Consider the following 17,749-nt stretch of genomic DNA (forward strand, 5'->3'; position numbering starts at 1 on the left):
TCGCGAGCGTCACATTGCGTTCCCGACGTGCGCATTCAACTTTGTCCAAGTTCCGACGCTTGAACAACGGCGGTCGGTGCTCCTAGCTCCGAGTCGAAGGATCGGCGCTTCTCCGAAGACGCCACGTCGATCGAGAATCAATTGAGATCGAGATCATCCCCCCCAAAAATCGACGTCCTCATCGAAGTATACTCGACGTTCGCTGGCGGAACCGGATATCGTTGCCGAGCCGGGCGATTTTCTTCCCGAAATCCCCCTTGCATACATCAGAAATCGAGGTGGACTTAGCGGCGTGAAAAATAAGAACGTACAACCGGCGACGGGATTCGAGATTACGCGCGATTAATATGGGAATCAGCTTCGTTCCGTTGATCGTGGTAGCTATGATACCGATGATCACCGGTAATTTCGGACAGCGTGCCATGGGGAAGAGAAGCTCCACGGGCAACGACATCGCTAACGTCGATTATCCCGATTACTCAGCCAAATACGACGATTATCCGGTGAGTGAATAAATGTTGAATTGTTAATTACTTCCTGTTTAATTTGACTGATAAAATTGTGCAAAACTGTTCGACACAAGTCCAATAAGAAAATTGCACTGATTTCCGTACGTACGTACGCATGAAAATGTCTATAAATTGCCTATAAAATCAAGAAATGTTAAATGCTTGATGCAATGTTCATATTTTTAGTTTCGAGTGCGAGTTCAATTATACGTTTATTAAAAGTTAGAATACCTTGTAAAATGACCGTCGACCACGCGTTTTATATAGGACAAACTTATTTTCCAACATTTTTTTATATATAGTATATGTTTGCACATACACTAAGCATATTTATAATTCTTGTGAATGTTAACAATCCAGTAATTTATTGAAAATTAAATAATTCTTTGCAAAATAATATAAATATGGATGATTAAGAATTTTACTCTCTAAAGGGTGCATTTTGACAGAAACAGGTTACATAATTTGAAACTCTTTACAATTTTAAATACATATTTTAAAAATACGCGTGAGCAGAAATATAACTGATAAGCAATGTGACATTAAGAATTATTATTCTTTTGATACCCTCTATTTTTATCGATTCTGATTACTCTATAAACATTACAGAATTACGTTGTCGATAAAAAGAAAGTAAAAATAGAATTAAACTGAAACGAAACTGAGATTTTATACAAGAAAAAAATGATAGAAAACGAATCGCATAGAGAAAATAATTTCACACATTGCTCGTAAAAATGATAAAATAATGCAAAACTGTTGCAGCATTTCTTCAAACTTTGTTTAAAAAAGGAAGGTAATTGTAATTCAAGAAATTTGTTAAATGTAATTGCACGCCGGCAAGTTTTTCTTTTCTTTTCTTCACCTGCGTCCGGCAAGGCAATCGTTATTTTTCTCTAGGAGTTACGTTATAACGCGGATTTGAACCTAAAAAGATATCCGTGAGTGTTCGGTGTTCGTTTACAACGATGCATCTGTTCTGACAGACGTTTCTAGTTATCTGATAACTTTTATTTTTCACTTGGTCCGCGCTTCTCGAATTTCCTCTTATTACTTCTGTTACGTTCTGTCACCTTTCTCGTCTCGGGTGCAAATCGAGAAAGTTCTCTAAGCACTTAAATTACGTATATCCTTTGCATGTTCAGTTTTCTTTTATGTGTAATCGCACGTTCGAAGCGGCCGCGCGCAATAATTCAAGTAACGCCGCTCCGTTTAGGTGATTGTTGTATATCATTCCGGCACACATTTTGGGATTTGGCAATTTGTAGATTTTACAATCATCCTATACAATTGTATTCTCTCAACTTTGCTCTTAATTCATTGCAGTCACTTATCGAGATTAATGTTAGTGAATCAGAAACTATACGAATAAATCATGGTCGAAGCATCCTTATATTATTGCACAAATCTGAAAATTTAATGGACTATTATGTTTTATTGTCGAGTTTGGATTGTTGCAATGGAATTCATAACTGCCGCGTTAAAATATATCCGTCAATTTCATGTTTGTCCGATGGCAGTTGAAAAACTGAATAAAATGTCTCGAACATAGTATACAAATCGTGTCGTTATACAAGTTTTATGTATGTGCAATATATTTTTTTTTTATATTTGTTATATAATATTTATTCTTTTATATTTCCAAGATAAAATAAGCGACTGCATTGAGAAATGAGAAAACACATTACGAGAGAAGAGACTGAGAATTTTCTCAAACATTTTATTGTATATTTAGATTTTATTACATTTTGATTTATTGATTTCCTGCTCCGAGAATACTGTTATTAAAAGTTTTTTCCTCGGTGCTAATGCAAGAATATTATCTTTATTTCATTATTAGCAGTGCATAATGCTATGCAAATACCCAGCAATGCAATAATGTTTATTTCAGGATAAAATAAATACAATGAATGATATCAAATTTTGCATTACTGTTTCGTAAATGGAATTACATTAATTTATTCTTACCGGATATCATATGATTTTAAATGATTGTTGTCTTAAGAACTGTGCAAAGTTATTATTTGCAATTAATTATTATAATAGATTTGTGCGTCAGTTTTTTCACAGCATTGAGGTTTTGTAGTACTTATTTTCACTCGTGATAAAACGAACACATCACGACAATAAACAACATTTGGTGGTTTGCAATTAGGGATATATTTAATATAGAGCAGATTGCAATTGTTTACTTAACTCGCGTACATCTTACGCGTACGCGAAACATCACGCTAATTATCGCGGATATTTCACACTCGATTGACTAAAACGTCTAAGATCGTAGCTTACATGCAAATCTACGAATTCAAAAGTTATACTTGCTACGAAAACAGTTTACGAAGGGTTCGAAGAAACTGGAGCGAAGTCGGCTGCGACAGTGTGTGTCGTTTTAACGGCGAACTACGAACGCCTCGTTCCACTTACTGTGGAATTATTAACTTCTCGAACGACGTTTCCATTACCTGCTAATAATCGCGCTTCGTTAATTTAATCGGCTACGACTTACGATCTTCTGATCTTTAGACGGAGACACATTGTCGCGCAACTTTGTCGGCAGTTCATTTCCGTGATCAGTCTCTCCATTAACCATCCTGTTTTGATCAGCGTCAACGAATTCTCTGGGTATATAAGTGTATTAATTCGTTCGTCCAGTCGCGCGCTTAATTGACTCCAACGATAGTGTCGGTAGTATAAAAACTATGTTTTTTTACGATATATTTCTAAAATCATTATTTTCGAAACAATTTTTTATCAATAATTTGCTAGTTAATTTCGAAATTAACCGAAATATTATGATAAAAAGTCGACGTGGGTTTTCTATTCTGCTTTTTTATCGAATAATTTATCGATGTAATTTAAGCATGCGTCAACTTAATAATTCAGAGCTCTGATTAGTATAAATTACATTTAATTAGGATGCCAGGTCGGAGGTGTGTTGGATCAAGCATTAAATAATTTATTTTGATCTGCGTTACGAGTTAATTTGTACATGGTTTATTGAAATATATTCTGCTAATGTCATCATCGCGTCGAAAATATGTGAAAATAGGTGAAAATTCAAAAATGATTGAACGATATGTTTTTACAACAGTCGACATTTATTTATTGTAAAACATTATAATGCAGATATAACTTATTTCGCGCGAGCATCTGCGATCTGTATATAATATTCTCTTTTCGTACAGTTTATCTCCATATGTTTGTGCAGAAAATTTATAATGTGGGAACTTTTGAAGTATGCTGCAATGAGTCGTGTGTTTTTTGCGCTTATAAAGTATATTACATGCAAGTTAGTTCTGCGGTTGAGCAGTTGAGAACTAATTAAAATATAAACGATATTATATAATACGTGCAATACTTCTTGCATACCAAACGATATTACAAGTGACGAAAGTGAGACACGCGTGAGATCGTACTCTCGTTATGTTAGTTATAGCGTAGATAATGTCAATAACCGCGACCTCCGTTGTTCTGTTCACTGCTACACGCTTTCCAAGTTGCAGAGCATCGGTATAAGTCTGATTCTCGGCTTTGAATCGCGCACTTATCAGTATCCGAAGGAGCGACAATACTCGACGGAATGGGGACTTATAGAAGCCCTAAATAGACGAATGAATGAGAGACATGCTTATATTTCAGGCATTGAAGTCTCTCACACACACTACCTTGCGCGCATCCGAAAATTAGATACGTATTTTACATTATTTTACATTTCACCGATGAGCCTCGCATCGTCGCATCTGAAAAACTGACCTCATACGGATTTCGGTTATTTATCAGTCGATTATCATTTCTAGCGTAACTTTGCGTAAGTTTAATAATGATTCATTCGTGCACATCAACATTTCGTTTAACGTATTGCGTATATAGTTTATGAAATATTTCTCAATCAACGAGCTAAACGTCGAAATAACCGCGGACTCAAATATGCAATATGCAATGTGTAATTTATGCAAATATTATTCATCTGAAAATCGCGACAATCTAACGCGACGTAATTTTTAATTAAATCGCATTCTTTTGTTTCAAATTGGAAAAGGTTTTCTGAAAAAAGTTTGCACGAGAATGACATGGAGTTCTAACAGACAGATTTGACGCGGATGGTACTTTAATAACGCTTTTGCGGTTGGACGCGAGGTCAAATTTGCTCCGGATGTATGTGTCAAATGCACCAATACGTACATCTGCAAGTTGTAGCATTTTGATACATGCTGCTCCGAATTCGTTGCCGTATATTTCAATTAATTCGCATCTCATCTTTCTCGGTAAAGTACGCGCGATGACGCAGACGAGCCGCGTCATTGGCGGTAATAAATTTTATCTCTATGCGCCACACTAATCGTTCGCTCTGGCTGGACCGGGATTTCGCAGGGATTAATACGTCGGCTTAGGACGGTTACAAATTGTCCAGAAATCGACCGATTCTTCGTGGTTTTCTCGGATCACATATTTATCTCGGCCAACAATGTCGGAGCGCTAAAACGTCGCTCCAACATGATTCTAATCATCGTTAAACCCATTCCGATCGCACGGATGAACGGAAGATTGAAGCGTCTCAGAGCGTTTGCTAAAATGCCGATAAAATATTATTCAGTAATAGTCGCGCGTTATTGCATCGGTAATGTCATTGATTCGACGTGGAATCGCTAACTTAGGTCGTAAACGTGTTTACGGTTATTTCGTCGGAGATTCGGAAAGATGTGATTCTATATGCGACGTCGTAAAAGGAAACCTTTTTTTGTGTAAGCGAACTCCTTTTGTCTCTTCTAATAAAAGGATGTTCCTTTGCGGGCTTCATTTTTAAATAAATATATCAGCATGTACAATGTACAATGTATATAAGTTATGTAAGTGACAATATATACATTATGAATTCCACAAAAGAATATCTTAAAGAGTCTCGAGTCAGACTCGAATAGAATTTTGATACATTTAACGTTAAAATACATGAGACGTATATTTTTGTATCAATCGAAATGGGATCATTTTATATTCTTGCTTAAGAATTTGAGACATATTCCATTTATATAATCCTAAAAATCTTTTATTTTAACTTTTGAAAGTAATTTACCAGCATCGTGATTTATTATTTTATTATGTAGCAGCTAGAATATTTTTTCTATTATCTCTGACATTTTGGAAAAGTTTACAAACTATTTATCGATTAACAGAATAAAAGTTGAAAGGTTTCGTTTTCGTTCACAACGTAATTTATGCGGTTACAAGCAAGGCACGTGTATTTCAATAAATTACAGATTTCCTCGATACTTGGCTCGGTTTGTAACGTGAAGCATAATGATGTGAATTTATTTTAACGCTAAAACTAACGTCAAATTATATTTTTATTTTTTAACAACATTTACTTCTTGTTGAAAACAGAAAAAAATTTATCACATTTAGTATTTTTTTTTTTTATTATTATTATGTTAATAAACTACTAAATACTTATTGCATAAAAAATTAATATATGCAGAACAATTTTGAAAATTTAATATTCTTGCAATAATAAAAGCAGCATAAAATATATATTGTAAATATAAGTATAGTTCTAAAAATTAGTATTATCAGCATTTATATATATATAAAAAAAAATTTTTTTAAATATATAAATGCTGATAGTACTAATATATGTATATATATATATATATATTTTTTTTTTTTTTTTAATAAAATTTTGTAAGCTGCTTTGATAAGTCGCTACTGTTCTTTTATAAAATTTGCAACGTAAAAACAGTTCCGCTACGTCTCACAATAAACTTAACTTATTTTATTACTTTGATAATGTCTATTAACACGATACTTTAGTCTCTTCAGTGCGTTTACAACACGATTTCTTAGCGGAAACTTCCTGTCTTTCTTCCTTAAGTTTAACTTCATCGCAATATTCATCTTCGTATAAAATTTTTAATAATATATCTCTCTCCGAACATTTAATACAGTGTTAATAAATAATGAGCATCTTTTATCATTGTGTACTGCAAGAGCTTTTAGTCGCAACAAAATAAATAATCTGAAGTTTTGTTTTATATTGTTTATGCTGTAAGCATTAATATCACATACATTTTGATTTGTTTTTAACTTTGCACGTTGCATCAGTAAAGGTCCAATTATGGATTAGATTTAGAAAAACTTTTTCTGAATCACATTTCATCTATCGTGCTGTTCTAATATTTGATGTATTTGCTACCTCGATATGAAACGCCACTCTATTTTATGATTGCTTCACTTCCTTCTTAAAGGATACGTATAAAAGAGCCTAAATATAGCTTTGCAATTACAAGTTTCCGCAATCTATTTACAGAGTAGATAGGTAACCGATCGCAGTCAAATAATTTGAAGAATTTTCTTATTTTGAGATATCTCAGTAAATTTTTATTAAGAGATTTACTAAATTATTAATGTATAATTTTTTTTAAATGGAAATTTTTTATATAATTTATTAATGGCAGGGGTGTGTGAAATTGTTTATACTTTATTATCATTTAACTCGAACACTGTGTTTCTCAATTTTGCGAATAAAAGCATTTTTAATTTCCATCTTTTAAAAAAAATTAGTGCAATTTTTTTCACACATTTTTCATATCCCTATTTAAATGTTTTTTTTTTTTTCTATTTCCGTTTCTCAATCAGGAATTAATTCATCTCAACATTTGTCCTCCAGTACGTCGAGTCTACGAAATATAAATCGAGTGCTTAACTCCGAGGTTTCTATTTCCGGCAGCCTCATCGCCAACGATTTATCGCCTTTACTCTCCTTTTTTTTCTATTGTGATTAAAACGTTGATGAATTGAGATAAATTCACGAGAAAAATATATGAAATGCAATCGAATTATAAATGTATGTAGGCGTGCTAGAACTTGTTAAAGTTAAATTTGTTAAGAAATGGATTTGATCTCGGTGCTTTTAAATTATTATCAAAATTTAAACAACTTTTATAAATCAATTTTCTTGCGCATTGAGAAATGCTACTTACTCTACAAAAATGCATTGGAATTGAGAAGCAATATGTCTCTAAAGTGTTATCGATTTATACGAAAACTAGACGGCGTCCGACCGCCTCGGATTGTGTCTTCGATGTAGTATTCTAAGTGTACTCTGTTGAGACGTGCACTTGCTATTTATAAGAAAAATATGCATATCTAGCAATTGTCACCTTAATTGTCTGATATATTTTATTATGTAATTTGCATATTGTTTATTGAGAACAATTAAATGCATACGAACGCGACGAACAGTAGCGTAATCGGCGGAATTTCGTAATTGCGACTGTAATTGGAATTTCTTTGACTCAAAGCGCAAACACGATTACGGCAAACGAGAAATCAACTTGACAAAATAGCGTAAAATGACACAACACGTACAACTAAAATGACCAAGCACTGTTATAATGTATTATTATTTCAAATGTGACTAATTTGACAAATTGATAAAAAATACCAATCAAAGATAATTAATGAGAAATACAATTGTTGAACAATGAAGTGTAATTGTTGAACAATGTTTGAATATCTACAGGAGATATATTTACAGTAAAGATGAACATTGCGATATCAAATTAACATATCGGTGTTAAATAATAGTACTTAATTTTTAATTATTTTAATTGATCGATTTCTAAGCGACTTTCCCGCGCATATAAAATGAAACAGCGCGCGAAATCGTAATTGCAGGCAGCAACGCAAACTTTTATTTATATTACGTGTATAAATCCTTCACACGCTTAAACGAAATTAATCATCTTAAACGCCGTTAGAGATAATACAATTCACAACTTGGAATTTTTATTATCACAACAGTGTTTGAAAATTCTTTTCTGCGACAATTTCAAGATTAATCGGTACGAGATTACAGTATAAAAATTTTAAAGTTTCCGTGTACTTAAATTCGCTGAAAAAACTGCAGTAGAACTCGTTGTGTAGGCTGTACTTTGTGAAATGACATTGTTTCAACGAAATGAGCAAATTAACTTGCTTGACAACTCTCTGCACGCAGTTTTATGATACATTCAAACGCCGAGTTTATCCGTGAAAGCGTGCACTCTCGTCTCTGTGGGCGAATTTCGCTTGCTATGCGAACAGCTCAAAACAAAGGTGCATTTCTAGTCCTCCCTCTCATCCAACCTCACTCTTTTCACTATTTTACGATATTCGTTTGGTGTGTGCGCGACAATAATATATTCTGAACGGCCAATAATGCTTTTAAGCGTCTATGAAGCGTCGCAATTAAACGTTGATTTACTTGGTAGAGCAACTGCGACCGCTTCCGCTTTTTTTTTCCCTCGCTTTTACGAGTAGCTGTCGACGTGTTTTTCTCGCTCAAAAATTATTCCGCTAAGTGCAGCTGTTTGTGTTGTTCGGAACATCGTGCGGTTTTCAAATTCAGCATAATAGATTAAGCAGCAGAACATTTACAATAGCATTATCCGTGAGACTTTCAATTCTTCCAGGCTCTGCGGGAATTTTCAATATAATTATTAAAATATTAAAATCAAATGACATATTAGGACTGATCGGAATTCCAATCATGTTACTGTCGGAGCAATTAAATTTTTAATGTTACACTCTTTGGCATAGAGCTTCATTTCTCCCGATAAAATCCACTTAAATATGTAATGAAACTCTGCGATATTCTTTCATTAAAAAGTTCAATTTCCTTACCACCGCTCTGTGTATAAATTCACTATTGACATTTCACTCTCTATACAGCCTTCTGTATATGATGGATAAGAAAATAATAAATAATGATAGAAAAATCAGTCACAAATCACAAAACTGAATGTGCAACATTTAAATAACACATAACATTTATTATTGCTATTGTAAAGAAATTTTTTACCGATTTGACTAGGTATATTTGAATTAGAGTATAAATAATTAAGAGACATCTCAGGCAAAAGGAAAAGCAATTAAATTGTTTGTTGAAATCTTAACTACATTCTTAATTACTAAATTCATCAATGTCGTCCGATGACCAGGCGATCCAAAATTCACACGAATTATTCATGAATTGATAAATTACTTGTTACCTTCCTATTTAATCCCGAAATTCATTATTAAACTCAATATTACGATCATTGAACATTAATTTGTTCAATGCTTGAACATTAATTTGTTCAAATGCTTGAACGAAACTAAACTGCACTTAGAGAGCTTTTATTCACGATATATTTATACGATGCATAATTAAAAGTAAGCTGGCCGGCGCGATTAGCTGAGAATGCAGGAACTTTTTTCGCTTAGAGTAATAGATTAAGCGTATCCTTACCTCGGTTAAGCGATTTACGTGTCTTGCATGTCCTTAAAGCTATTCTCACGGCTCTAATCTTTATTGAACCAAATCCCAGTTACGTGGGATCTGCACGCTTTCCATGTAAACGTCACGTAATGAAAGGAAAGAAAAGTGTCCGGCAGTCTTTTGGGAAATCGAGCAAAATGAATAAACCAGTACGGATAACGAATGTAAGATGCAGGCGAAATGTATTACGCGACCGCGATTGTTTACTTTAGTATATCGCAATACAGTAAATAGAACAGATTTCTAGATAGCAATCTCAGTATTTGACTTTGCACAACGTAACGAAGTTACAAATAAAAATCACCAATATTTGAAGAATTGTGTACGCGCGCGCGCGTGCATGTGTGTTTACATGTATGTGCAGTTATGTATAAAATATATATTTCAAGTTTTCTCTTCTTTTTTTCTCAGTTACAGATTTTTTAGTACAATCTCAAGTCGATTTTGTCGAGACTTTATCCGAACGCTTTGTATATATATATATATATATATATTATTCGGGCAAAGCCCGAAGGATCGGCAATCCTAAGATTGCCTAGGCAAAGTTAAAATTGTTAAGATCGTTTTAGGCGAAAAATCCAAAATGTTTATTTATTATTTATTTTTTTATTTGTCTAAATCGCTTTAGGTAATTTTGCCTAAATTGTTATCGGGCAAAGTCGGAAATAAAGTTTTACTTCAAACATTGCCTACTGAACCGCTTTGAGCAATCTTAAGGTTGCCTTAATTGTTTTCAGGCAAAGTCTGAAATAAAGTTTTATTTCGGACTTAATGATCTTAATTTTACATAGGCAGTCTTAGGATTGCCGATCCTTTAGGCTTTACGGTAACATATATATATACACGAAATTGTAAATATTATAAAAGTGAGAGATGTGCTTCATCGTGAACGAGAAAGACCTATATTTGTTTTCTCTCGAAGAATTTTGTCGCGTGTGAGAGGATGTTGCGAGTCGAATTCATATTTATTTTATTCATATTTATAAAATATCTAATTAAAAAGCGATTTACGCACGTAAACGAGTTAACTAGATCTATGGCGCCACAAGTTTCGAAAGGCTTGAGGCAATAATATGGATAACCGAATTGGCTCTTCTCCCATAAATGCTTCGTTCAATAATCGTGCAATAATCGGAAAATTATGATCATGTTACAAAAACATAGGATCAAACATGCTAATATGAGCTAATAACAAGTTTACATTAATCTGGTTTTACGCATGATATCAGCTTACGTGATTAGTCTGTAGAAATAAAGCAAACGCAGTACAATATCGATTACAAGTAATCGATACAAACATTATCACGACAATTATGAAAATTCTATGAATGTAAAACTGTAAAAAAAACTCGATATTAGTTGGGCGTAACATCGGTGAAAGGCAACGGATAGAGAAAGAAATAGTGCGATGAAAAGAAGGAAAATTACTAATTATACCAAAGATAGTAGTAAATAGCGATTACATGCAAGTTTGTTCTCAAAGAAAAAGAAGAAAAGTACGGCGATCTCAGATGGAAATGAAAAAAAATAGTTGAAGGGTGAAAAAGAAGTTAAGGAGATCCGTAATTTTACATTAGCGTGTACCAAGTTTAATTCTCACCCTTTCATTATTTTCTTTTTTGGCTTAATTTTTTTATTAATATCAAAAACTATTCAAGCTTTCATTTTTTTATACTATGTCACATTTAAAAAGAATTATTTTATTCCTATTATTCACTGGTGTTTAGAATAAAAAATATTAAAAGGCAATTTTCAAATTGGATTGTTTACTTTAGATAAAATTGTATTCTAATAATATTGAAAATTACATTCTGTACATTTGTACATTCTGTACATTTTTTTTATTGTCTTAAAAATAAATGTCCACTTCTAAAACGACTGGCTCAATTTTCTTTTTATTCTTAGTGATACATAATCTCGGTCATGACATAATTTTGATGATTGTTTTATATGTAGGAGATAGATAAAATTCGTTGAATTCGATTCCCTTTCTCCTCACTCTTCTCTCTCTTTCGCTCTGATTATTCTCTTTACACTTAGAAGGCAAAGAGTATTGAAGCGTATCTTCGATCTCGTCTGGATTTTCTCGAGCGCTCATTATTTTTATCATCGATTTATCTGCTGTTAGGTTATATAAAGGGGCCCATTTATGATCAATCATGTTGCGCAAACAATTTGTTGTACAACATAAATTTGGGCAAAATACGAAAGAGAAGAGAGTAGTCCAGAAAAGGACGAATCAGCACCATTCACTGTCAGTCAATTGCACAACGTGCAATATTGCGCAACATAATTGATCATAAATGAGCCCTTTAAGTCTTCCTGCTGTTTAACTTCTTCGTCCATGTTATATACATGTTATACATTCACATTAAGTTGAGTTAAAGCAGGGAAATTACTCCTTTCGTCACAACGAACATCGATTTTTATACTTTTTTTCTACCTTTTTAAATATATCGCTTTTTCTTGCCTGACTGCTCACTAAAACTGAGATATTTCCCAATTAACCTTCTGCAGTGCAGTTTTCCGTTCATTATCAGATAGACGGTGATAAAAAAGTTGTATTTATTATAATTAGATATAAGTAAGAAAAAGAGGAGTTAGAATAGAAGAGTTAGAAAAACAACAATTAAGAGTTCTACGTAAAAATGCACGAAAAGCATATATTTATTAAAAATTATTTTCTTATTTCAAAAAGAGAATGGAAAAAAAAACTAAAACTGAAATTACTGCAAAATGGAATTATTGTATTACTTTTGTTTAATCTTAAAAATAAATAAAAATGATAAATTAGTTCATTAATATCGTCGTCCAAATGTAAATATCTGTGATATTAAAGTATTTGTAAAGTTACACTGCAACTCCTATTTGAGTTTCCTGACATCGCAATTAAAGTATATTTGCATATTTAATTAGTATTTAATTAAAATAAACTATGTAGTATGCAAAGTTTAGATAGAAGTTAATGAATTTTAAGGATGATTTACATAGATGACATAATTTCTTTATAGATAAAAATATTTCGGACATTTAAAGCTCGTCGTTGTTGTTTATTTTTTTTTTCTGTAATAAAATGTATTTTTTCAACGTAATATGTGCATTTTTCGACAATGATAAAATTCGTTACATAAAAGAGCTTTGTATGAAACGTGTTCGAAATTATATATAACTGAAGAGATTTTGTTATGTTTTAATCTTCTCAATCCCCTTGATTTGGTTGCAGGTAGTAGTGCCAAAAAGGGCGGCTCTATTGTTTGACCAATTGATGGTAGCTCTGCAAAAGGTTGTCGATAACCAGGGAAAAGAAGCAGTTGGAGGTAGAGGTAGAGGTATAAACAGGTCTCATCTTTTAGCTGCCAACCCGGAAATTGTTTCTGCGACGGAGGATGATCAAACGGTACCGAATTCGGTAACTTTTAAACACAATTCTATCCGAGAAAAGTAGAACATTCTTATACTTACAGTTAGTTCGATCGAATAGTCGTTATTTCTAGTCGTTATTTGTTTGTAATTTATGTTTTTTTTTTGTTTTTTTTTTTTTCCCTAGATGGATTTGCAACGACGCGGACAAGCTAAAGGCCAAGTTTACTGGCGCTGTTATTTCAACGCTGTTACATGCTTCAAGAGGAAGTGATAATGACCCCGCCACCGCCGCCAATTCTCCTCAGATCCCGAAGGCCAAAAGAGAGTGCGCCGTTTTCACATAATTTTCTTGATTTAGTTTTTGCAGTAACACGATGAGATTTGTAGCAGTGCTTTCCCGGCTAGAGTGTCAAGAAAACAAGTGAAAATCAGGAACCGTACAGTAGTACAAATCCGCGCAGTTACTCACATTTTGGAACGTCGGGTCAAATGGTTCTCTTCTTTCGGTGCGCTAAAGGATATCCTTGTCCTTCTTCTCAGCGACTATTGCCGTCCCATCTCTTCTATCGCGGATAATAAGCGACTTGTCGGGAAAGAATTACCTATATTACTTACTTTTTTCTGACTTATAAAGTAAATGGACGAAGGCCTATCCATTAAATAATTCTCTTCAAGCATATCAACCAAAATGAAGTAGTTCGGTATAAACCTAAATTACACAAACTTCTTTGATTTCTGTTTTGCGAAGTGAGTTACTCTTCTTAGATGTGTCCTAATATCCTCACCTTCTGTCCTGCTACTTTTTGTCCTTAGCTTTACTCAATGAACATATTAAGAAAATATACGGTTTTCACGATAATGTTTTATTGGAAACATACTTTATTTCGTAAATTTTTAAGATTAAAATAAAAATTCTTGCACTGTTGTCTTTTACAATTACATTTTGTAATACAACAAAGCTGAATTGCATTATTTGCTACATTGAAAGCAATATTGAATTATGACGCCAGAAGTGAGATACTGTGTGAATTTTTTTCTTGCAGTATATATATGTTAAAATAAATTAATTTCTTTGTATACCAACACGTTCGTTAGTATAGATCGGTATTATATATTCCTTTTTTTATTATTTTGCACTAATGAATACGAATATAATTCAATCTACATGTGTATTTTTCAAATTTTCAACAAGAATGAACTTTATGAAGATTAATTAAGATTTACAATTTTTTAAACGAGATTACAACTATTTATTAATCTATGAAACGAAAATCTTTAGTATATTTTACCAATTTGTATGCTATCAATATGCGAAGAAACTAATTTATTTGAATATATAGTGCAGGAAAACATTTGATATGATTTCTTATTCCTGATGATATAATTCAATATGACTGTAGCGAATTACCGAAAACTTTAATGCATACTATTATTGTAATTGACAATTGTCTCGATCTTGAAGATCGTATATACTAATGATATTTCCATTTAAAATTTACATTTTCTCGTTCTTTCAGTAGTAGAAGCGAGAAATTAGTCGATTAAGCGAAATTTATTCAAATATATCAGATAATTTGCAAATGAAAATATTTAGAGGTTTACTTAAACTGTTCAAACATAACATTATTATATATTATTATTATTATCATTATTATCATCATTATTATTATTATATCAAATAAAAAAATTATTCAGACACAAATCATACTTACTCGAGAAAACAGGTAATTATTTTATTAATAATTTTTTTTTTTACAAAAATAAAATGGGTTTTTTTAGCCATAAATGTAAGGCTGATAAAATTTGCCAACCTGTTATTTCTCAGGAAAAAATTCTAAATATATACACAATTTGATATAAAATACACATACAATCAAGAACTACGCAAACATTGATAAAACATTTAAGTATTCTTTATTTCGTATTTTCTTGGGTGGTACATTCGTTTGATTTCATTGCCTTCGATAGTCTTTCAAGGCACATTATCAATTCACAATGTTTGGTATGAGGAAACATATCCACTGCAATGGCTTTTACTGGCACCAAAGGTTCACCGAGATATTGCTTTGAACTAGGTCGTGCTAAATCAACTAGATTTCTCATGGCAGCACGAGGGTCGCATGATATGTACACCAATCTATTCAACTTTTTTACTTTGCGTAACGTCAATAACGCTTTTTGATCTAGAAAAAAATCAACACGCAGGTAAGTTGACATTTCTATAATACTGATACTCGTAATCTTACGTGCAACAATAAAATAATAAGAAATAACTTACGCAAGCCAGCACGTGGTGGATCCACAATGGCAATAATATTAGACTTTGTCGCCCTTTGAATGACAGGCGATAAAATGTCCTCCGCTTTTCCGACGAAAAATTCGCAATTGGTGATATTATTCTTGACAGCATTTTCCTTTGCATCCTTTATAGCGTCGGGCGTTACTTCTATTCCTAGTACTTCGCCACAATGCTGCAACAATCCATATTATATACGATATACACATGCCTTGAAACTTTATGATAATATCGACCATACCTTCGAAAAGCAGAGGCCTATGGTTCCAGTGCCGCAACACACATCAAGTAGCGATGTATCCATCGTGGGTTCAGCAAGACCAATCGCCGCTTTATATAAAACTTCTGCTCCTAATGTATTGACTTGAAAAAATGCTTGAGGCGAAACTTGAAATTTCATTCCAAGGAGCGTTTCCTCTATATATTCCGTACCACTGATATGATACAAAGTGTCGTTGCTTTCGCCACCTATACTCCTGCGAATTTAAATATTGTACAAGTAAAGATATACTGCAGTTTTATTTATATGATGTACTCACTTTTTATCCAACGTTTGAAAGTACAACGAAGTGACATGTGCGTCAACGCCTTTTCCCGTTTCGAAAAATATTCGCAGCTGTGACTTCAACTTTTCCAATTCGTCGCTGCTTAGTTCCTGAGCCTGTATTCCTACTATCAACATCAAATGATTGGCACGAGTAATTCGAGCGGTAACTTGTCTCCAATATCCGCTATGATTGACTGGATTGAAAGGCTCCAAGTTGGACTCGCGTATAAATGTTTCCAATATCTTAACATATAAAAATTTTATATATATACATACATTTTATAAATTTCAAACCTATTGCTCTTAATACCTGAAAAAAACCAACAACTAAAATTTACCTTTACCGCAACCTTCATACTCTCAGGAATGTGGCAAAGATCATCGATAGGCCCTACTGCAGTAGAACCTGAAGCGTAACTTGATAATCTAAACCCAATTATAACTTTGTTCTGTTCAGTATCTTTACCTATATTGTAAGAAATAAAAATATAAATTAAATTTGGCAATTTTAATAATTGTATAAATCTACAAAAATATGATAATAATTACCAATTGTAAACTCGCATTTGTTTCTATACGCTTCAGTAATATCTGTGGAAAGTATCGTCTGTAACTCACAAGGCAATCCGTCATATAATTTTCTTTGTGAAGTTATCCAATCTGTCAGCGCTTTACTTTCTTTAAGCATCTGTTGACCTATTTTTATCAGAATGGATTTCATTTCCTTCTGCTTGAGTTCTAGCTAAAAATATATAGAAAAGATTTAATAATTTTTAACAGTGATATATATATACATATATATATAAATCTCTTACTTGATTTGGATATGGCATATTCCATAAAGGAGTAGTAATAAATTTGATTTTATCCACAGGAGAACAATTTGAATCAGTCTTCAAACGTTTGTGATTAGACTCCTCTTCTTCCAATTTTCTTTTCACAAATGGATCTGGTGCTGGTTTAGCTACCTAAAAAAAACGATTTAAAATAAAATATCACTAAACTATTTTTAAGGGGATAGTTTAAATAAAAAATATTAAAGATACCTGTGCAGTGAGTTTACTATTTTTCCATAAAATACCATTTATAGTAGTTATCGCTCGTTGACGACATTCTTCATTTCTGAAGCATACATACAACCAACCGCTGCCTTTCCGGGGTGGTTTCACCTTGCATAATTGTAATTCTAACTTTTCATTTAGAAGCTTCTTGAATTCACCAATTCCATAATATTTTGGTAAACCGCGCACTTCTATTTTATATTTTTCAGATGTAAAATCCTCTCTATCGAGATACGCGTACGGATTTTTGTCGTTTTCTGTGACATTGGTTGTCGTTTCCGTGACATTTGCATCAGCCATTATGCAGGCTTTTTAAAATTGTATACGTAATTTAATAATATAATTTTAACTGTCAGATAAAGTAATTAAAATCAATGATGCTGTTAGACAATCTTACAGTTTACTCCAATTTTGTACAATGATATAAATGTAGAAAGAAAGCGCAATTAAACACGTGCTGCAAGCGTATTTAATTCTGACGTCGATTAGATGCAATTTAGCTAATTAATTAAACAATCGTAATGAAGGTAATAAAGAACGAAACTGATCACAAGAAAGCACATGTCGTTTTTTCGGCGGGGTTATGTGAACTTTTAAAGACTGTTTTCATTTTGATTTAAGTCATGGAAAATAGAAAATGAAGAGAATCATTGAATTACTCGAAAGAGGTTAGTCGAG

General features: G+C 32.8%; 2 protein-coding genes across 3 annotated transcripts; one reads left to right on the forward strand and one right to left on the reverse strand.

Annotated features, from left to right (window-relative positions):
* Positions 1-17: 17 nt before the first annotated feature.
* On the forward strand, positions 18-13,899 carry AstCC (Allatostatin double C). 2 transcript variants are annotated; one of them, XM_067354734.1, is made up of 3 exons: positions 18-503; positions 13,028-13,201; positions 13,352-13,899. In XM_067354734.1, the coding sequence occupies exons 1-3, from the start codon at positions 348-350 to the stop codon at positions 13,436-13,438; spliced, it is 417 nt and encodes a 138-aa protein (XP_067210835.1). In that variant the 5' UTR covers positions 18-347; the 3' UTR covers positions 13,439-13,899. The 2 variants fall into 2 exon arrangements, with proteins under 2 accessions (XP_067210835.1, XP_012229386.1); XM_012373963.2 differs by having other exon boundaries at positions 24-503; positions 13,028-13,213.
* Positions 13,900-15,058: 1,159 nt separating this feature from the next.
* Positions 15,059-17,656, reverse strand: LOC105676162 (tRNA (uracil-5-)-methyltransferase homolog A). The gene is made up of 8 exons (XM_012373859.2): positions 17,057-17,656; positions 16,826-16,978; positions 16,560-16,752; positions 16,349-16,476; positions 16,003-16,253; positions 15,705-15,939; positions 15,446-15,638; positions 15,059-15,350 (listed from the first exon to the last, which is right to left on the reverse strand). Exons 1-8 carry the CDS (start codon positions 17,369-17,371, stop codon positions 15,082-15,084), a joined length of 1,737 nt encoding a protein of 578 aa, XP_012229282.1. The 5' UTR covers positions 17,372-17,656; the 3' UTR covers positions 15,059-15,081.
* Between the last annotated feature and the right edge of the window lie 93 nt (positions 17,657-17,749).

This window comes from Linepithema humile, chromosome 5, assembly GCF_040581485.1.
Source record: "Linepithema humile isolate Giens D197 chromosome 5, Lhum_UNIL_v1.0, whole genome shotgun sequence".
Taxonomy (NCBI): domain Eukaryota; kingdom Metazoa; phylum Arthropoda; class Insecta; order Hymenoptera; family Formicidae; genus Linepithema; species Linepithema humile.